At 43.6% G+C, this 22,577-nt stretch overlaps 1 protein-coding gene across 1 annotated transcript in view; it reads right to left on the bottom strand.

The window, feature by feature from the left end:
- LOC126471374 (potassium channel subfamily K member 1-like) overlaps positions 1-22,577 on the bottom strand; it is a 670,186-nt gene that overhangs the window by 43,927 nt on the left and 603,682 nt on the right. The window contains exon 3 of the mRNA XM_050099495.1: positions 2,794-2,934. Coding sequence (XP_049955452.1) covers positions 2,794-2,934 — 141 coding nt within the window. The remainder of the gene's footprint in view (positions 1-2,793; positions 2,935-22,577) is intronic.

The following is a 22,577-nucleotide window of genomic DNA, read 5'->3' as shown; positions in this document are numbered from 1 at the left end:
GTGTCGTGTTGTCCTCATCATCACCGGCACGCAAGTCGCCCAATGTGGCGTCGGCTGAAGTAAGTCTTGCATTTGGCGGTCGAACTTACCCGGTTGGGGCCTCCCGGCCAACAATGCCATACTCATTTTTTTTGTGTGTAACATCGAGTGTATATTTAAAGGTCAGGAAGTCTTTTATGAAAGTATTTGTATGGAAATGAAACATGGACGATAAATAGTTTAGGCAAGAAGAGAATAGAATCTTTCGAAATGAGGTGCTACAGAAGAATGGGTAGATCACGTAACTAATGAGGAGGTACTGAATAGAATTGTTGAGAAGAGGAATTTGTGTCACAACTTGAATAGAAGAAGGGATCGGTTGGTAGGACACGTTCTGGGGCATCAAGTGATCACCAACTTAGTGCTGGAGGGAAGCATGGAGGGTAAAAATCGTAGAGGGAGACCAAGAGATGAATACACCAAGCAGATTCTACATCTACATCTACATCTACATCCATACTCCGCAAGCCACCTGACGGTGTGTGGCGGAGGGTACCTTGAGTGCCTCTATCGGTTCTCCCTTCTATTCCAGTCTCGTATTGTTCGTGGAAAGAAGGATTGTCGGTATGCCTCTGTGTGGGCTCTAATCTCTCTGATTTTATCCTCATGGTCTCTTCGCGAGATATACGTAGGAAGGAGCAATATACTGCTTGACTCTTCGGTGAAGGTATGTTCTCGAAACTTTGACAAAAGCCCGTACCGAGCTACTGAGCGTCTCTCCTGCAGAGTCTTCCACTGGAGTTTATCTATCATCTCCGTAACGCTTTCGCGATTACTAAATGATCCTGTAACGAAGCGCGCTGCTCTCCGTTGGATCTTCTCTATATCTTCTATCAACCCTATCTGGTACGGATCCCACACTGCTGAGCAGTATTCAAGCAGTGGACGAACAAGCGAACTGTAGCCTACTTCCTTTGTTTTCGGATTGTATTTCCTTAGGATTCTTCCAATGAATCTCAGTCTGGCATCTGCTTTACCGACGATCAACTTCATATGATCATTCCATTTTAAATCACTCCTAATGCGTACTCCCAGATAATTTATGGTATTAACTGCTTCCAGTTGCTGACCTGCTATTTTGTAGCTAAATGACAAGGGATCTATCTTTCTGTGTATTCTCAGCACATTACACTTGTCTACATTGAGATTCAATTGCCATTTCCTGCACCATGCGTCAATTCGCTGCAGATCCTCCTGCATTTCAGTACAATTTTCCATTGTTACAACCTCTCGATACACCACAGCATCATCTGCAAAAAGCCTCAGTGAACTTCCGATGTCATCCACAAGGTCATTTATGTATATTGTGAATAGCAACGGTCCTATGACACTCCCCTGCGGCACACCTGAAATCACTCTTACTTCGGAAGACTTCTCTCCATTGAGAATGACATGCTGCGTCCTGTTATCTAGGAACTCCTCAATCCAATCACACAATTGGTCTGATAGTCCATATGCTCTTACTTTGTTCATTAAACGACTGTGGGGAACTGTATCGAACGCCTTGCGGAAGTCAAGAAACACGGCATCTACCTGTGAACCCGTGTCTATGGCCCTCTGAGTCTCGTGGACGAATAGCGCGAGCTGGGTTTCACATGACCGTCTTTTTCGAAACCCATGCTGATTCCTACAGAGTAGATTTCTTGTCTCCAGAAAAGTCATTATACTCGAACACAATACGTGTTCCAAAATTCTACAACTGATCGACGTTAGAGATATAGGTTTCAGTAGTTATTCGGAGATGAAGAGTCGTGCACAGGATAGAGTAGCATGGAGAGCTGCATCAAACCAGTCTCTGGACTGAAGACAACAACAACAAATGAGACGATATTCCATAAGCAAGCAATTTGATGATAAGCCGCTTGTGAGGTACAGTGTCAAACGCCTTCTGGAAATCCAAAAATACGGAATCAGTTTGAAATCCTTTGTCAATAGTAGTCAACGCTTCGTGTGAGTAAAGGGCTAGTTGCGTTTCACAAGAACAATGTTTTCTAAATCATTGCTGACTGTGTGTCAGTAGACCGTTCTCTTTGAGGTTATTCACAATGTTGGAATACAATATATGTTCCAGAATCCTGCTGCATATTGATGTTAATGATATGGGTACGTAATATAGTAAATTACTCCTACTGCCTTTCTTGAATATTGGTGTGACCTGTGCAACTTTCCAGGGGTGCAGTCTTTCGTCGAGCGAGCTGTTGTATATGATTGTTATGTCTGATGCTATTGCATCAGCATAATATGAAAGGAACCTAGTTGGCATACAGTCTGGACCGGAAGACTTATTTTTACTAAGTGATTTAAATTGCTGCACTACTCCGAATATATCTGTTTCTAAGTTACTCATGTTGGCAGCTGTTCTTGATTCGATTTCTGGAATATTTACGACGTCTTCTTTGGTGAAGGAACTTCGGAAGGCAGTGTTTAGTAACTCTGCACTACCATTGATAGTATGTTAATTGACATTGATTGTGTCTTGCCACTAGCAGACGTTACATACGAACAGAATCTCTTTGGATTTTCTTCCAGGTTTCGAGACAAAGTTTTGTCGTGAAAACTATTATAAGCATCTCACATTGAGGTCCTCGCTGAATTTCGACCTTCTGTAAGATGGCCAATCTTGTTGATTTTGCATTGGTTTAAAATTGTTATGCTTTTTTCGTTGTTTCTGTAACTGTCTTCTGACTCGTTTAGTGTACCAAGCATTTTAAACTACAGCACGCCATGTGTGGCCAAATAACTACGTATACTCACCGATGGTGGTGACGACGGTGCTGGAGAAGAAAAGCGACTGTCCAAAGCTCCAGTTGGGTTCTCCAGAAGCATTCTTGGCTGCGGATACGCCTCTGTTGCTCGCGCGCACCACTTCCTCGATCAGCTCCTCCAGGGCCTCATCTGTCAACAGCAAAAACTTTGTTCTTACTATATTTGTTTTTTAAAATGCAACTACACTGAATCGCCAGAGAAACTAGTGTATTCAAATACAAAGATATTTAAATGGGCAGAATACGGCACTGCGGTCGGCAACGCCCATATAATAAAAGTGTCTACCGCAGTTGTTAGATCGGTTACTGCTGCTAAATGGCAGGTTATCAAGATTTAAGTAGTTTGAACGTGGTGTTATTTTCAGCGCACGAGCAGTGGGACACACCATCTCCGAGGTAGCGATGAAGTAGGGAGTTTCCCGTACGACTATTTCACGAGTGTACCGTGAATATCAGGAATCCGGTAAAACATGAAATCTCCGAAATCGCTGTGACCGGGAAAAGATCCTGCCAGAACGGCACCAACGGTGTGCTCTCTGCCGCCGTTGGATAAGCAGCTGCCAGCAGAAAGTCGTATATTCCTAGCTCACTTATTTATTACATAGTTTAATTAATTTATTTGCGTGTTTTTGGTACTTGCATTGTTTAATTCATAAATTTCGGGCGTATTTGAGAGTTGTAGCATCGCGTTTTAGTACCTGAATAGTGTAAATTCGCGTAGTCGTCTGTCTTCTGTTTTTGTTTTGAATGGCCAGTGTCGGTTGGTCACAGCCAGTGTGCTCCCTGCCGCCGTTAGATGAGCAGCTACCAGCAGAAAGTCGTATACTCCTAGCTCAGTTATTTGTTACATAGTTTAATTCTTAATTTCTTTGGGTGTTTTTGGTACTTGCATTGTTTAATTCATAAATTTCGGGCGTGTTATAGTATTTGAGAGTTGTAGCATCGCGTTTTAGTACCTGAATAGTGTAAATTCACGTAGTCGTCTGTCTTCTGTTTTTGTTTTGAACGGCCAGTGTCGGTTGGTCACAGCCAGTGTGCTCCCTGCCGCCGTTAGATGAGCAGCTGCCAGCAGAAAGTCGTATACTCCCAGCTCAGTTATTTGTTACATAGTTTAATTCTTAATTTCTTTGCGTGTTTTTGGTACTTGCATTGTTTAATTCACAAATTTCGGGCGTATTATAGTATTTGAGAGTTGTAGCATAGCGTTTTAGTACCTGAATAGTGTAAAATCGCGTAGTCTCCTTCCGCCGCCGAGCGGTGTGTCAGCAGTGCGCAAGTAGCAGCATTACTGCATATACTAGGCAGTCTTTTATTTTAATAACCGTTTAAATTTTGTGTCGATTTGTTTGTGCTCTCTGTACGTTAGTTCAGACGTTCTTTGCACAACAGTTTTTAGCATGGATAGGGACTGCAACTGCTGTGTTCGGATGCAGGCTGAGTTGGCATCCCTTCGCTCCCAGCTTCAGGCAGTGATGGCTTTGGTCACACAGCTTGAGGCTGTTGCCAATGGCCATCACTGTGGGGGTCCGGATGGGGGTTTGTATGGGACGGCCAGCTCGTCCCACGCATCCCCCGATCGGGCTACGACTGTGGCTGCCAGGGATACTGCCCACATTGAGGCTGATCCCTCACCTGTGGTAGAGTTGGAGGTCGTCTCGGGGTGTGGCAGGGGGCGAAAGACATTCCGGATGGCTGAACGGAAGGCCTCTCCAGTTTGTCTGACGAACCGGTTTCAGGCGCTGTCTCAGGCTGATACTGATCTTCGGCCGGACATGGCTGCTTGTCCTGTTCCAGAGGTTGCCCCTCAGTCTGCAAGATCCGGGCGGTCGCAGAGGGTGGGCTTACTGGTAGTTGGGAGCTCCAACGTCAGGCGCGTAATGGGCCCCCTTAGGGATATGGCAGCAAGAGAGGGGAAGAAAACCAATGTGCACTCCGTGTGCATACCGGGGGGAGTCATTACAGATGTGGAAATGGTCCTTCCAGATGCCATGAAGGGTACAGGGTGCACCCATCTGCAGGTGGTCGCTCATGTCGGCACCAATGATGTGTGTCGCTATGGATCGGAGGAAATCCTCTCTGGTTTCCGGCGGCTATCTGATTTGGTGAAGACTGCCAGTCTCGCTAGCGGGATGAAAGCAGAGCTCAACATCTGCAGCATCGTCAACTGGACTGACTGCGGACCTTTGGTACAGAGCCGAGTGGAGGGTCTGAATCAGAGACTGAGACGGTTCTGCGACCGTGTGGGCTGCAGATTCCTCGACTTGCGCCATACGGTGGTGGGGTTTCGGGTTCCGCTGGATGGGTCAGTAGTCCACTACACGCAGCAAGCGGCTACACGGGTAGCAGGGGTTGTGTGGCGTGGACTGGGCGGTTTTTTAGGTTAGATGGCCTCAGGCAAGTACAGAAAGGGCAACAGCCTCAAAGGGTTCGGGGGGCAAAGTCAGGACATGCGGGGACCAAGCAGCAATCGGTATTGTAATTGTAAACTGTCGAAGCTGCATTGGTAAAGTACCGGAACTTAAAGCGCTGATAGAAAGCACCGAAGCTGAAATCGTTATAGGTACAGAAAGCTGGCTGAAGCCAGAGATAAATTCTGCCGAATTTTTTACAAAGGCACAGACGGTGTTTAGAAAGGACAGATTGCATGCAACCGGTGGTGGCGTGTTTGTCGCTGTTAGTAGTAGTTTATCCTGTAGTGAAGTAGAAGTGGATAGTTCCTGTGAATTATTATGGGTGGAGGTTACACTAAACAACCGAACTAGGTTAATAATTGGCTCCTTTTACCGACCTCCCGACTCAGCAGCATTAGTGGCAGAACAACTGAGAGAAAATTTGGAATACATTTCACATAAATTTTCTCAGCATGTTATAGTCTTAGGTGGAGATTTCAATTTACCAGACATAGACTGGGACACTCAGATGTTTAGGACGGGTGGTAGGGACACAGCATCGAGTGACATTATACTGAGTGCACTATCCGAAAATTATCTCGAGCAATTAAACAGAGAACCGACTCGTGGAGATGACATCTTGGACCTACTGATAACAAACAGACCCGACTAACTAACGTAAGGACATCACACACAACCATGCCCGAGGCAGGATTCGAACCTGCGACCGTAGCGGACACGCAGTTCCAGACTGAAGCGCCTCGAACTGCACGGCCACACCGGCCGGTAGTCCCAGTCTTCAAGAAGGGTCGTCGAGCAGATGCGCAAAACTATAGACCTATATGTCTGACATCGATCTGTTGTAGAATTTTAGAACATGTTTTTTGCTCGAGTACCATGTCGTTTTTGGAAACCCAGAATCTACTCTGTAGGAATCAACATGGATTCCGGAAACAGCGATCGTGTGAGACCCAACTCGCTTTATTTGTTCATGAGATCCAGAAAATATTAGATACAGGCTCCCAGGTAGATGCTATTTTCCTTGACTTCCGGAAGGCGTTCGATACAGTTCCGCACTGTCGCCTGATAAACAAAGTAAGAGCCTACGGAATATCAGACCAGCTGTGTGGCTGGATTGAAGAATTTTTAGCAAACAGAACACAGGATGTTGTTATCAATGGAGAGACGTCTACAGACGTTAAAGTAACCTCTGGCGTGCCACAGGGGAGTGTTATGGGACCATTACTTTTCACAATATATATAAATGACCTAGTAGATAGTGTCGGAAGTTCCAAACGGCTTTTCGCGGATGATGCTGTAGTATACAGAGAAGCTGCAGCATTAGAAAATTGTAGCGAAATGCAGGAAGATCTGCGGCGGATAGGCACTTGGTGCAGGGAGTGGCAACTGACCCTTAACATAGACAAATGTAATGTACTGCGAATACATAGAAAGAAGGATCCTTTATTGTATGATTACATGATAGCGGAACAAACACTGGTAGCAGTTACTTCTGTAAAATATCTAGGAGTATGCGTGCCGAACGATTTGAAGTGGAATGATCATATAAAATTAATTGTTGGTAAGGCGGGTACCAGGTTGAGATTCATTGGGAGAGTCCTTAGAAAATGTAGTCCATCAACAAAGGAGGTGGCTTACAAAACACTCGTTCGACCTATACTTGAGTATTGCTCATCAGTGTGGGATCCGTACCAGATCGGGTTGACTGAAGAGATAGAGAAGATCCAAGGAAGAGCGGCGCGTTTCGTCACAGGATTATTTGGTAACCGTGATAGCGTTACGGAGATGTTTAGCAAACTCAAGTGCAGACTCTGCAAGAGAGGCGCTCTGTATCGCGGTGTAGCTTGCTCGCCAGGTTTCGAGAGGGTGTGTTTCTGGATGAGGTATCGAATATATTGCTCCCCCCTACTTATACCTTCCGAGGAGATCACGAATGTAAAATTAGGGAGATTCGAGCGCGCACGGAGGCTTTCAGACAGTCGTTCTTCCCGCGAACCATACGCGACTGGAACAGAAAAGGGTGGTAATAACAGTGGCACGTAAAGTGCCCTCCGCCACACACAGTTGGGTGGCTTGCGGAGTATAAATGTAGATGTAGATGAACGACGATTGAAGAGTGTCGGATAGATCGTCAGAGACAGAGCATCTCGTGTTCCTGCTGCTAATAAGGCGAGTGCACCGTTCGTTTGTTATACAAACTACTGGCCATTAGAATTGCTACACCAAGAAGAAATGCATATGATAAACGGATATTCATTGACTCTGGGGTGATGGGTTTCCGGTTTCCGCTTATTAGGTAAGGAGTCCACTACATACAGGCGGCGGCTGCACGGGTAGCGGGGTCTGTGTGGAAGGGACTGGGCGGTTTTTTTTTAGGTTAGAGGGTGTTAGGGAACCACAGAAAGGGCGTTCGTCTGAAAGGGGGCAGGTAAAACACAGTAAGGTAGTTGTTGAACTGATCGGTACTGTAGTTGTAAATTGTCGTAACTGTGGTGGGAAAGAACCGGAGCTCCAAGTCCTAATAGAAAGCACTGAAGCTCAAATAGTTATATGTACAGAAAGCTGGATAAAGCCGGAAATACGTTCAGCCGAATTTTTTTCAAACGATCTAACAATGTTCAGAAAGCATAGATTATTGCTGTCAGAAGTAGCTTGCCTTGTAGTGAAATTGAAGTAGATAGTTCCTGCGAAATAGTATCGGTAGAGGTTATACCTGACAATCGGACTAAACTATTAATTGGATCCTTTTACCGACCCTCCGACTCAGAAGATATAGTTGCCTAACATTTAAAAGAAAACTTGAGTCTCATTTCAAATAAGTACCCCGCTCATACAATTATAGTTGGTGGGGACTTCAATCTACCCTCGATTTGCTGGAAAAATTATCTGTTTAGAGCCGGCGGCAAGGATAAAACATCATCCGAAATTGTACTGAATACTTTCTCAGAAAATTATTTTGAACAATTAGTTCATGAGCCCACTCGAAGCATAAATGGTTGTGAAAGCATACTTGACCTCTTAGCAACAAATAATCCTGGACAAATAATGAATATCGTGACGAATCAGGGATTAGCGACCACAAGGCAGTCGCTGCTAGGCTGAATGCCGTAACACCTACAACCATAAAAAAGAAACGCAAAGTATATCTATTTAAAAAGCTGATAAAATTGCTTTTAATGCCTTTTTAAGAGGTAGTCTTCAGTCCTTCCGATCTGATTATGTAGAAAAGGTGTGGAATGATTTCAAAGAGATAGTATCGACAGCAGTTGAGTGATATATACCATATAAATTAATAAGTGATGGTACTGATCCTCCATGGTACACAAAACGGGTCAGATCACTGTTGCAGAAGCAGCGAAAAAAGCATGCCAAATTTAAAAGAACGTAAAATCCTCAAGGCTGGAAAAGTTTTGCGGCAGTTCGGAATATAGCGCGTTCTTCGATCCGAGATTCTTTTAATAATTTCCACAACGAAATTCTGTCCGGACATCTGGCAGAAAAGAGATTCTGGATATACATAAAGCACACCAGTGGCAAGACGCAATCAATACCTTCACTGCGGAATAACAACGGTGAAGTCACTGATGATTGTGCCACTAAAGCAAAGTTATTAAACACGGTTTTCTGAAACTCCTTCACCAAAGAAGACGAAGTAAATATTCCTGAATTCCAATCAAGAACAACTGCCAAGATGAGAAACATAGAAGTGTATATTCTCGGTGTAACAATTCAGCTTAAATCACTTAATAAAGCCAAGGCCTCCGGTCCAGACTGTATACCAGTCAGGTTCCTCTCAGAATATGCTGATAAAATAGCCCCATATTTAGCAATTATATACAACCACACGCTCATAGAAACATTCGTACCTAAAGACTGTAAAATTGATCAAGTCACACCAATACCCAAAATGGGAAGTAGGAGTAATCCGCTGAATTACAGGCCCGTATCACTAACTTGCATTTGCAGTAGGGTTTTGGAACATATACTGTATTCGAACATTATGAAGTACCTCGAAGAAAACGATTTATTGACACATAGTCAGCACGGATTTAGAAAATATCGTTCTTGCTAAACACAACTATTTCTTTATACTCATGAAGTAATGAGTGCTATCGGCAGTGGATGTCAAATTGAGTCCATATTTTTAGATTTGAAGAAGGCTTTCGACACGGTTCCTCACAAGCGTCTTCTAACCAAATGGCGTGCCTATGGAATATCGCCTCAGTTGTGCGACTGGGGACTAATGACCATAGATGTTAAGTCCCATAGTGCTCAGAGCCATTTTTGTGCGACTGGATTCGTGACTTACTGTCAGAAAGGTCACAGTACGTGGTAAAAGACGGAAAGTCATCGTGTAAAACAGAAGTAATATCCGGCGTTCCCGAAGGAAGTGTTAGAGACCCTCTATTGTTCCTGATCTATATTAACGACATAGGAGACAATCTAAGTAGCGGTCTTAGATTGTTTGCAGATGATGCTGTCATTAACCGTCTTGTAAAGTCATCAGATGACCAAAAAGAATTGCAAAATGATTTAGATACAATATCTGTATGGTACGAAAAGTGGCAACTGATCCTGAATAAAGAAAAGTGTGAAGTTATTCACATGAATACTAAAAGAAATCCGCTATATTTCGATTAGGCGATAAGTCACGAAAAACTGGAGGCTGTAAATTCTACTAAATACTTAGGGATTACAGTTACAAATAACCTAAATTGGAACGATTACATAGATAATGTTGTGGGTAGAGCAAACCAAAGATGCGATTCATTGGCAGAACACTTAGAAGGTGCAATAGGTCTACTAAAGAGACTGCTTAAACCATGGTTGTCCGCCCTATTCTGGAGTATTTCTGTGCGGTGTGGGATGCGCATCAGGTGGGACTGACGGATGACATCGAAAAAGTACAAAGAAGGGCAGCTCGTTTTGTATTATCGCGAAATAGGGGAGACAGTGTCACGGACATGATACGTGAATTGGAGTAGCCATCATTAAAACAAAGGCGTTTTTAGTTTCGACGAGATCTTCTCATGAAACTTTAATCACCAGTTTTCTCCTCCGATTGCGAAAGCATTGTGTTGGCACCCACCTACATAGGGAGAAATGATCATCACGATAAAATAAGAGAAATCAGGGCTCACACAGAAAAATTTAAGTGCTTGTTTTTCCCGCACGCCATTCGAGAGTGGAACGTTAGAGGAACAGCTTGAAGGTGGTTCATTGAACCCTCTGCAGGCACTTTAAGTGAATAGCAGAGTAATCACGTAGATGTAGATGTGGAGAGAATCGTTCAACTTGGCAGAAGTGCAACCCTTCCGCAAACTGCTGCAGGTTTCAGTGCTGGGCCATCAACAAGCGTCAGCGTGAGAACCACTCAACGAAACATCATCGATATGAGCTTCCGGATCCGGAGGCCCCCTAGTGTACCCTTGATGACTGGACGACAAGTAGCTTTACGCCTCGCCTGGACCCGTCAACACCGATATTGGACTGTTGGTGACAGGAAACATGTTGCCTGGTGGGACGAGCCTCTGTTCAAATTGTATCGTGCTGATGAACGTGTATGGGTATGGAGACACTTCGTGTGGGTAAGGGGCTGGTTGCGTTTAACAAGTACGATGTTTTCTAAATCTGTGCTAACTGTGTGACAGTATACCGTTCTCTTAGAGGTAATGCATGTCAATAGGGGACTGCTCAAGCTGGTGGAGGCTCTGTAATGGTGTGGGGCTTGTGCAGTTGGAACGATAGTGGACCCCTGACACATCTATATACGACTCTGACAGGTGACACGTACATAAGCATCCTGTCCGATCACCTGCATCCATTCATGTCCACTGTGCATTCCGACGGACTTGGGTAATTCCAGCAACGCAATGCGACACCCCACACATCCAGAATTGCTACAGAGTTGCTCCAGCAACACTCTTCTGAGTTTAAACACTTCCGTGGCAACCAAACTCCCCAGATATGAACATTATTGAGCAGGTCTGGATCACCTTGCAACGTGCTGTTCAGAAGAGACCTCCACCCCTCGTACTCTTGCGAATTTATGAGCACCGCTGCAGAATTCGTGGTGTCACTTCCCTGCAGCACTACTTCAGACATTAGTCGGGTCCATGCCACGTCATGTTGCGGCACTTCTGTGTATTCGATGCTCAAAACTTATGTAAAGATTGCACCTTACCTAGTTATCAAACCGAGTGAGGTGGTTAGAAGGGAGAGGGTTCAACTAAGTCTAAGTACAGGGCTGTTCATAAGTACCTCCAAGGTTTCAGAAGACGACTGCTTGGAACCGACAAGATGTACAGAAAGTGACACATATGACTGGACAGAGCATTTATCCAAGTTTAGATTCGTAATACGCGCCATGATACACGCCAGTGGAGGGTAGGGGTGCCAGGACACGTAAACAAATCGTGCTTCGTATTTTCCCATCGAATTCGTTCACGTTTGCAGACAGACAACACAGTGATCTGATTTTCAAAATGAGTTACTGTCGCGCCTTCCTGGGCAACTCCTGTCAGAGACTTTAATAAATTGCACACACGTATTGATTTTTGCCACGTCACAGACGTTGGCCATATTGAAAACCTGCAAGGTGAGTTAAAAACTTGGAGGGATCCTCTATCGACTGTTACGTATCTATTTGCTGTATGTCCTGTAGTCCCCTCCCCTCTCTCCTCCAGTCGTCTTCCGAAATCCCAGAGATACAAAGAATCATGCACTTAGAGGTAAAATTAGGCGACGCAGCGCAGCGGTTAGCATTGGAGTACATTTTGAGAGGAGCAGTAATAAGATCCCCAAAAGACATTCTCGAATTGAGTTGTTTATTGTTTCCCTAAAACACCTGAGATGCACGGATGTGATATGTTCTCGAAAACATGCACTCGTTGTTTTTAACCCCTATCCTTGCGCAGTCCGAGTTTGGATTCTGTCTTAATGACCTCTTTAACTTTATTTTTTCCTGGTTTCCTTCCTCCTTTCTTTTGAGAGAGGAAACTGCCATTCAAAAACGTGTAGAGCAAATGTAGCGTTATAGTGATTGTGCAGCAATGTGTAAGAACGATCAGAAGCACTGTTTTATCTTTCGAGACAAACACATGCAGCTGGCACTCAGCCTTCCTCTATAGTTTTTACCCTCTATATACCCCTCTAGTACCATGCAAGTTATTCCCTTATATGTGAATATATGTCCTACCCTCATGTCCCTTCTTCTTGTTAGTGTTTTCCATATGTTCCGCCGATTCTGTGGAGAACCTCCTCATTCCTTATCAGTTCACCTAATTTTCAACATTCTTCTCTAGCACCACATATCAAAGGCTTCGATTCTCTTCTGTTCCGGTTTTCTGATAGTCGAAGTCTCACTACCATACAAAGCTGTGTTCCAAACGTCCATTCTCAGAAATTTCTTCATCAAATTAGGACCAATGTTTGATACTAGTAGAGTTCTCTTGGCCAGGAATGCCCTTTCTGCCAGTGCTAGTCTGCTTTTTAAGTCCTCTTTACACTGTCCATCATTGGTTATTTCGCTGCTTAGGGAGTAGAATTCCTTAACTTCAACGACTTCGTGATCTCCAATTCTGATAAGTTTCTCGCTGTTCTCTATTCTTCTACTTCTCATTACTTTCGTTTTTCTACGATTTACTCTCAGTCCATATTCTGTATTGATTTGACTGTTGATTCTATTCAATACATCCTGTAATTCTTCTTAACTTTCACTGACGATCGCAATGTCATTGGCGAATCGTATCATTGACATCCTTCTACCCTGAATTGTAATGCCACACTTGAACCTTTATTTCATTTCCATCATTGCTTCTTTGAAGTACTGATTGTAAAGTAGGGGTGAAAGACTACACCCTTGACGCCACGCGTTGTAACCGAGTGGTCTTGGGCGCCTTGTCACGGTACGCGCAGCTCCTCCCCGTCGGAGGTTCGGGTCCTCCCTAGGGCCTGGGTGTGTGTGTTGTCCTTAGTGTAAGTTAGTTAAAGCTCGGTTAAGTAGTGTGTAAACTTAGGGACCGATGACCTCAGCAGTTTGGTCCCATAAGACCTTACCACAAATTTCCCAGGTTTTTGCCTTACACCCTTTCCAATTTGAGCACTTCGTCCTTGGTCCGGTCTTACTGTTCCCTCTTGGTTCTTGTACACACTGTATGTTGCCTGCATTTCCCTATACTTGAAACCCGTTTTTCTTAGAATTTAGAACATCTTGAACTATTTTACATTTCGAACGCTTTTTCCAGGTCGACAAAGGCAATGAACGTGTCTTTACTTTTCTTTACTCTTGCTCCCATTATCAACCACTGGCACTTTAAAAAACAAGAAATGTTATGAGGCAACTATATGAGTACACAGACAGAGTTGGCACCGTGGAGTTATTATCTGGTGGTCGAACATGCAGCTAGCTGACAAGCGTTTCATTTATGTTGTGACAGGAAGTAGAGCCATAAACGTCGAACTGATGTACCACCATAAGTTCCAAGCAGATATCATCCTAATTCAATCACGTTTCTTGCTGCTGATCGGATCTTGTACCAGAGTGGGACAAGAGATGGATAATATGCTAGATGGTGTGCTGTTTGCCCACCAGTGATAGAGGACATCAGTAACCGCTCCTCCATGTCCTTTAAAGAATCGAACTGCCATTTATAAAATTGCTTGAGAGCACTGATTAATGGGTTAAATGTTTGATGTTAAACATCTAAAACCTTTATGGTTGAAGACGCACAACCCTATAACCATGTTTAGAGTTTGTTAAAAGTCATTAAGTGCTCTCATTATGAAACAACGGATATTAACAGTCGACTCGGACTGTAGGAGATTTGACATGCGATTTTATTTATAGTGGCCATATTGACGAGATCATTAACAGTGAAACTTAGTATATCTGATATTATTGCAACATATATTTCAGTGTGGACACTGCTTTTATGAGTGGTTTCGAACTGAAACAACTGGGCAGTATGCAGTTTTGATACAGATCTTATTAATTTTAGGCCGATTTTTATTCGTTATTTATAACTACAATCTGTTCTAGGAATTATGAGTTCATGGAAGATTCGATATGTAGGATTGTGTCGACGAATAAAGCCAATTTGCTTTCAAATGTAATGCATGAAATTATGAGTCACTGAAACCAATATGTCCTAGTGGTTCCAAAGTGAAACCACCTCTTCAAAACAACTGATTGTTTACTTTTTGCAAAGTTATTCTTGTATTCATCGTTTACTGTGATAATAACGATTAATTTTGTGAAAAATTTTAAAATTATATTTTTTTCGCATTGTTAGAACACCAAGGGTTAAGAAAAGCTAGTTTCTCACGCATCTCAATGTTTTTGACATCATATCTCCTGAAGTGTACGTCGTACAATGCTATAATTTTGCAGGCACATTCAGTAGCGTATGTCAATACTGTCTGCAAATTGTGTGGCGAAAAGAGTTAGTAGTAAACAAGCAATAAATTAAAATGTCATGCCTGACGCTGCAGTTTTCATGCATTGACAGTGAAAATATAGCAAGCGATAGGCTATCTCACTTTCATTATTTTGTAAGGGGACTTGAACAGCCAAAATGACCACATAACCCTTGGCAGTAATACGACCTTGCGGAGCAACCGTGGGGCACATGGAATTCCACGACGTGGCTGTCCAAATCATCACCGAATCCCCACTGTGATTCACTCTCGGGGCGTATACTCGACCAGAGTGCGAAGCAAGACTCATCCGTCCAAATAACATTCTTCCATTGCTCCATAGTCCAGGTATTATGGCTCTGGTACCCCGTTTTCCTGTCACTGATGAGTGGTTTTGGAATTCCAGCTCGCCCTTCGTGCTGTTTTGGTGGTGACAGGGTTTGGGAGCTCGCAGTTCAGTTCCGCAGTGACTTTTGCAGCTGTCACAATCATGAACACGCAACACACGCTTTCGTTCACGTTGTGACTTAGCGGATGATGTTTCTTGCTTTCCCTATATAGGGTGCAAATCTTCGATACGGTGACTCTCCGATACCAAACACTTCGGTTCCCTTGATTCCGATACACCCATCATATGAGCGCAGAGAATTTGCCCACATTCGAATTCACTTAGCTCCGACATAACCAGCTCACAACTACATAGAACACAGTTCTGACTTCGCTCGACACTCTCAACGTATTGGGAACTGCCTTCTCCTGTCGAACCGCACCAAAGCGACCGCGAGCTTAAAGTGACGGATCACCACCAACAGTGTAGTGCCATCAGTCTATGGGACACTTTGGAGTATTGTAGATTATAATCCACTACAATCGTGCAATCTCTGATCATCAGAAACTTTACACAACGCCCTTCCCTCCCATTTTCGCCCAAATATTGATGGTGAAAACTCCTTGCACCACCAGGATTCGAACCGCTGTACCTCCAAGTCAAGCGCCACTGCACAGTCCTTCGTTAGGGACCCCGGCTACGGCGGACGGTTGTCCAAAGGCATATCATGTTTTTATGGTAAATTATCAGCAACGACTATCGTTCAACCTGTAGATAGAAATTATTCAAGATTGCTTTGTGGGCCGTCATCTTGTGCCAAACTGTTTTAAAGAATCATAGTTACAGTTTTTTTTAATTTTTTTTTTTAGTGGAGATTGGACGTACATCTTCTTATATAGGAAACTGTCAGTACCAACATAGCGAGTCCCCGATACACTTGTACGTTGTCTGAGCAAATGCTTCACTGGAATTAGGGTTACATTGGATGGCAGCTGTGAACTCCAAATCTCAATGAGCTTTTTTCCTGTGGGAACGCATCAACTCATTTCGATAGAAATCACAGAGGACTTGCTGGTTAGAACACTAGATGCCTATCTTTTCGTTTATTAGTCCAGTACATACCGGAAAGTAGCAGTTTAGAAGGTGTTGTGATGCATTGATTAAGGCTGACGATTTTCAGACTGAACAGCGACTCTGAACTGAACCTTTCTATTGTTTCCATTGTTTAATTTGGGATATGAACATACAGCGCGTTTCTTTCGTTGTTGGGAAGGAGGTATGCGCCGTATGTACTGCAGTGATGTCTTATGCTTCTGGTGATGATGATGTGTTTTGTCCAAATACAGTAAGGTCTTTAGCGTCAGTACTAAAATTTTATGAGACGAATGTGGTTAAAATAGATTTCACAGAATTATAAAACTTAGCTAGGATTAAAAATTATAAAAGGCCCTAAAACACAACAACAACACCACACATACACACACACATACACACACACACACACACACACATACACACACACACACACACACACACAAACACACATAAATACGACAGTAATGTAGTGCTTCAGGTCTAAAACTTCCACTAAAAAGGAAAAGGCAGCGGAAAGAATTAAAATAGCAGATAGCTGTGACTTTCAGATTACTAAGAAAGAAAACACACTCTGCAACATTCTAAAATCTTCACCCTAAAATCTTAGCCTGGAGTGCAGTGAATACACAAAAATTTTAAAGCTGTGCCACTCTCGTCTCGTCGTCAGCTAAAATAGAGGCAGGTCTGCACCTGAATTTGCTTCTGCCCTCTCATCACAAAATATAAAATACACTTGTTAAACATGTGGTGTACTTTGATTTGGACACCACAGGGATCACATGTTGGGGGATCCTCCCGGCAGAGTATGAAGCCGAAGTAGTACCCTCTTCACAGGCGGGTCAGGATTAATTAATCCTGTTTTAATGACTGGTATGAGGTACGCCACGACAGAATAATAATTATTCTTCTGTATTAATGGTTTTGTTAATTTTACAAGGGTCAGCAAGGCTTCTGTTTCTTTCGGAAACTAAAATAGGGCAAACCATCGTGATCGGACCAATCGTTCTGTCAGATTGGTTTCTACTCCTGGTCAAATCGTGACCAAACCAGATGTCATCGACTATTGGGTATTGAAAGTATCAGCCTGAAAGTCGTCAGCTCGCCTGCTCCCTTTCCCAGAGCTGATAAAGGGCGTACTGTGTAACTGAATTAACGCTACGAACGTAACGTGTACTAACGGAAACACATGCCTTCCTGATATTGTTTTCTGGATAGCTTGAGGCAGCCTTGACGTAAAAGTTAATGTGATAAGACCAAAACCCAATACAAATATCACAGCGATGGTACACCTTCTCGATGAGAGAAGGAACCAGCTTTATCGGTTTAACGAGGCTAATGAATCTAGCACCTAACCGCAAGCTCTCTCACCCCACCACGCCCCACAGCCATCGCCAACTGTGCCCCTCCTATCGTAGTTCTAATTAAAGTTTACTTTACTAGTAACAGTTACGTACTAATTTTTGTATCTTGACTTGCCGTCGGCGCTATACCCGTTCGTTGCTGTGAACTCCTGATTGCCGGCTTCATACAAGGTGCGTAAATAGGTCCGCTTTGGACTCGCCCGTCTTGCACGCAGCGAAATCGATAGCTTCCTGCAAGTGGGTCGCAGCGGCAATTCCTGCAACTGAGGAACCAGCAAATGCTACGAACTCTCTGCTGATTAGTTTGTACTGACAGTTCCTACAACTGCGGAACCAGCGAATACCCTCCAAGTGACAAACTCACCACTGATTAGTCCTTAATGGCTGGTTGCCTGGGATTGTCCCCATTCGGTTGCTATCAGCGTCCGCGATATAAAGAGGGCCTTGTTGTCTCTTAATTACAACGCATTACGTAATCGTACTCTTTCACTTCTCACGTTTTTCACATAATATCCTTAATGTGTATAGCGATAAATGAAATATACATTTTGAGTTGCGAAGAATGCAATAGTACGTCGATGGAAATGCAGATTACCTTTAACAGTGCCTTTATAAGGCACACGAGGATGTTCATTAGATGGTGGGAATAAGAAAATGTATACAAACACTACAGACTTGTCATTTGATCCAAAACGGTTTCCATCAAACAGGAACACACATTTTTCAGTAATTTACCAGCAATCATAAAGAAGTGTAGCTATTAATAACGCATTATTTTAGTAGAGCCAGAAAGACTAACTAATCGGCAACATTTTCTACTCCATCACCGAATTTCTTGGAAGAACCAACTGGTGTGTACAAAAGGAGCCAGAAATTTACCATAAAAATTTCGGGGATTGTTCAGGAACATTTTCTAAGTATTTTGTAAATGTCACTTATGGCCTTCGGTGGCTCGTTATACAGTAATTGCATTTCGTTTGACTTCTACACCCCATTTAACTTCGCTGCTGTATTAAGTTGAAAATTTCTGGACAACATTACAAATGTATGCGCTGTATGTATTCGAAACACACTCGTTCCGTACACTGACGGTACTTGCTGCTGGCATCAGTATTCGCCCTCACGTACGCATTCATTACTGCTCGGCTCTGTCGCTAGTTTGTTTTTCCGCCAGCGTTAAGTGTAAGTTATCAGCAATACACAGGAATAGGGATAGATTTAGTGACCGATATGCACCTCGAGCAGAGGTTCACTGAGTGCAGTGGAAGAGCGGCACCGCGACGCTGTACGAAGCCGTTCCCCTGGCGACAGCAAGCACGTCACACAACTTTTGGTTCGCGTGAGTATTGTTGCATTAGTCTTGTGTTTCGTGTAGCACGTTTTGGTAGTTCCATGTTACAAACTTTTTCATTGCTGTAGAGGTGTTTTCACAAAAATATAAGTAACTTTAGCAATACAACGAATATTATCCTGTAACCAGCCACTAGAGACCACGGGTCCGTTATACCAAAATACTCGCAAAATGCCCCTAACAAATTCCTAAATTTTTCTAGAGGAGTTCGGGATCACTCTGCATATTATTAATATCAAATAACACGAGTTCTACGTAATAATCTACTTCTGCGCATCTTAAGTGCAGTAATATGACAAAAATGAGCAAACATTGTAAACTCTTGTCTATTTGTTGATGATTGGCTAGAAATTATTTAATGTTCCTTAATATGCCTGTATCTGGACACCGATGGCAACTGTTATATTAATCTGAAAATGAAAATGAATTTTAACGTGCTTGACTTGTTCCAGACCATATCACTGTTGATCTGTGAATTGAAATCAAATCTAAGAAAAAATATGCTCAAAATCTAGGTGCGTCTCCTCATTGTACCTCTATGGAATGAACAACACAGCTGATCTAATATAATCTGAACTCTACAGAACTGGAAATCCATAGTTTTCGCCAGTAAGTCTAGATTTCACTTGGTACGAAATAATGATTACTTTAGCGTGTGGTGTCGGCCACAGACAGTTGTGAGCTCTAAATATCATCAAGTCATTGTGAATAATAGTGAGGCGTTTATTAATATTTTGGGCACTAAGATAACTGACCGTGAACACAATCTCGCGCTTTCTGGATGTGATATAGACCTCCCTAAATTCTCTAACTGCAACAAACACGCTGTTAGGACATGGATGAAGATAATTTCCAGGCACTTGGCTGGATGAGTCCCTGTCATATCAAGTTGCTGTATTTTGAGGACTTACAGGAACCCATGAATGATAACTGGTGGGCGTACTATATCGTTTATACTGCAGTGTAAATGGCTCGAAATATTATGTAAGGATGTGCCTTTATACATTTTGTTCCACGAATACAATTCGTTAACTTACCAGTCAATACTGAACTTATATTTAGTCATAAAGGTACACGAGAGATATAGGCAAATTGTACAAAAGAGTCTAAACAGTTTTCGCTTCAGCTAATTAGTCAACAAACGGATACAGCATTTATGCACAACATTCACTACAGCAGATATTGATAGTTTGGTATGAGGCAGTTTAAACATGTTTGTTCGATGGTGGTTCTACTAAAGCGAAAATGAGTGAACCAGGATTCATTTTCGAGCTAGGTTTTGTCGCAGAATATATTATTTAAATCTGTTCGTGGTTTGTCAAGAGTAAAACTCTCATAATCTACTTCCGTACACTCATATTAACGGATTATCGGAATGACAATGTTCTCATGGGGAACCTAGAGTCAATGTGCTGCATCAAATGTCACTAATGCAGCACCTGTATGTAACACGTGGTTGATGATTAATTTACACAGTATCCGTACCTCACTCTACTAACTCCACTCCACTACCACTGGAAGGCTGTAATAGGAACTTTGAACACCCCGTAGGTGGACGGCGGCTCCCCGACGTTTAACTGCCGGAGATTCATGTTACGAAGTTAATTTGCACCTCCTGAAGTGTAACGTTACGATCTGTTCCAGATGCTCTTACACCCTGCTTGGAGCGAGAGAGCTATCAACACAGTGTCGTCGTAACTGCCGTCTGCTTCACGTCTGCTGTGCAGCGAGCTACGTTAATTTAAGTATTAACTGTATTTTTCTTACTTGTCACTTCTTCTTCCGTGTGTTTTTGCTTTTATGAAGCTTTAATTGTCGAGTGCTAGTAATAGTGTTCCATAGATTTCGTGTTTGTTTTGAATACAGTCAGAGAGAGTCCCTTTGTCAACCATAGTGCCAGTAGTGCTAGTGTTTGTTTTCAATACAGTCCAGAGACAGGTAGTGCCATTTTAATTGTTTTCTACAAGAAGTGTCTAGCAACCACAGTTTAGTCAACAATCAGCCGCCTTTAGTGAATTAGCAGTCTAGTTAAAAGCTGATTAACTCTCTACAGTAAACTGATTTCTTAGAATGGATAGGATGTGTGACTGCTGTGTACGGACGCAGGAGGAGATGGCCACTGTTCGCGAACAGCTGAACGTGTTGATGGCCGCGGTCAGCCGTCTTCAGGCTGCTGCCTCCGAGTGTAGCGGCAGTGGGGAGTCTGGTGCGTCGCATGGTACACCCCAGGTGTTACATGCCTCACCCACTGTCCCTGCTGTCGAGACATCTTCGCGGGTACCGGGCGCGGTTGGGCCACCCTCTCCCCAAGGGGAGTGGCGGGTTCAGCAGCGTTCGCTGCGCACGAGGCGGAGGGTCAATGTGGAGACTGATCGTGTGGCATCGCCCGCTCTGCCTGTGAGTGGACATATGGCCGCTCCTTCAGCAAGGTCCGAGCAGGCACACGGGTGGAGGGATTTATTAGCAACTGGGAGCTCCGACGTTAGGCGGGTGATGGAGTCCCTTAGGGAAATAGCGGAAAGGTCGGGGAAGAAGGCCAGTGTTCACTCTGTCTGCTTGCCGGGGGGTCTCATCCGAGATGTGGAGAAGGCACTGCCGGCGGCGGTAGAGAGCACTGGGTGCACCCGATTGCAAATTGTTGCTCGTGTCGGCACCAATGATAGCAGAGGTCATCCTTAGTTCGTACAGGCGGTTGGCGGAATTGGTGAAGGCGGAAAGCCTCGCTCGCGGGGTAGAATCTGAGCTAACTATTTGTAGTATCGTTCCCAGAACCGATCGCGGTCTTCTGGTTTGGAGCCGAGTAGAAGGCTTAAACCAGAGGCTCAGACGATTCTACGGAGATCTGGGGTGCAAATTTCTCGACCTCCGCTATCGGATGGAGAAATGTAGGGTCCCTCTGAAGAGGTCAGGCGTGCACAACACGCCGGAAGCGGCTACAAGGGTAGAGGAGTACGTGTGGAGTGCACATGTGGGTTTTTTAGGTTAGAGAATTGCCTCCCTAGGCCGACAAGATGCCTCCTGAGATGCGGCTAGGTAGGAGTAGGGCAAAATGCAACAGGGAATAACAATATTAATGTGCTAATAGTAAACTGCAGGAGCGTCTATAGAAAGGTCCCAGAACTGCTCTCATTAATAAACGGTCACAATGCCCATATAGTACTAGGGACAGAAAGTTGGCTGAAACCAGACGTAAACAGTAATGAAATCCTAAACTCCGATTGGAATGTGTACAGCAGAGACAGGCTGGACAATGAAGGGGGAGGCGTGTTTGTAGCGACAAGAAGTACAACAGTATCGAAGGAAATTGACGGAGATCCGAAATGTGAAATAATTTGGGTGAAGGTCACGGTTAAAGCAGGCTCAGAAATGGTAGTTGGATGTCTCTATAGGCCCCCTGGCTCAGCAGCTGCTGTGGCTGAGCACCTGAAGGATAATTTGGAAAATATTTCGAGTAGATTTCCCCACCATGTTATAGTTCTGGGTGGAGATTTTAATTTGCCAGATATAGACTGGGAGACAAAGAAACCAGTGAAATTTTTCTAAGTGCTTTATCTGAAAACTACCTTGAGCAGTTAAACAGAGAACCGACTCGTGGCGATAACATATTAGACTTTCTGGTGACAAACAGCCCCAACTATTTGAAACAGTTAACGCAGAACAGGGAATCAGCGATCATAAAGCGGTTACTGCATCGATGATTTCAGTCGTAAATAGAAATATTAAAAAAGGTAGGAAGATTTTTCTCTTTAGCAAAAGTGACAAAAAGCAGATTACAGAGTACCTGACGGCTCAACACAAAAGTTTTGTCTC

Source organism: Schistocerca serialis, chromosome 3 (genome assembly GCF_023864345.2).
Source record: "Schistocerca serialis cubense isolate TAMUIC-IGC-003099 chromosome 3, iqSchSeri2.2, whole genome shotgun sequence".
In the NCBI taxonomy this organism is placed as follows: Eukaryota; Metazoa; Arthropoda; class Insecta; order Orthoptera; family Acrididae; genus Schistocerca; species Schistocerca serialis.
This window is presented reverse-complemented; position numbering and strand designations above follow the sequence as displayed.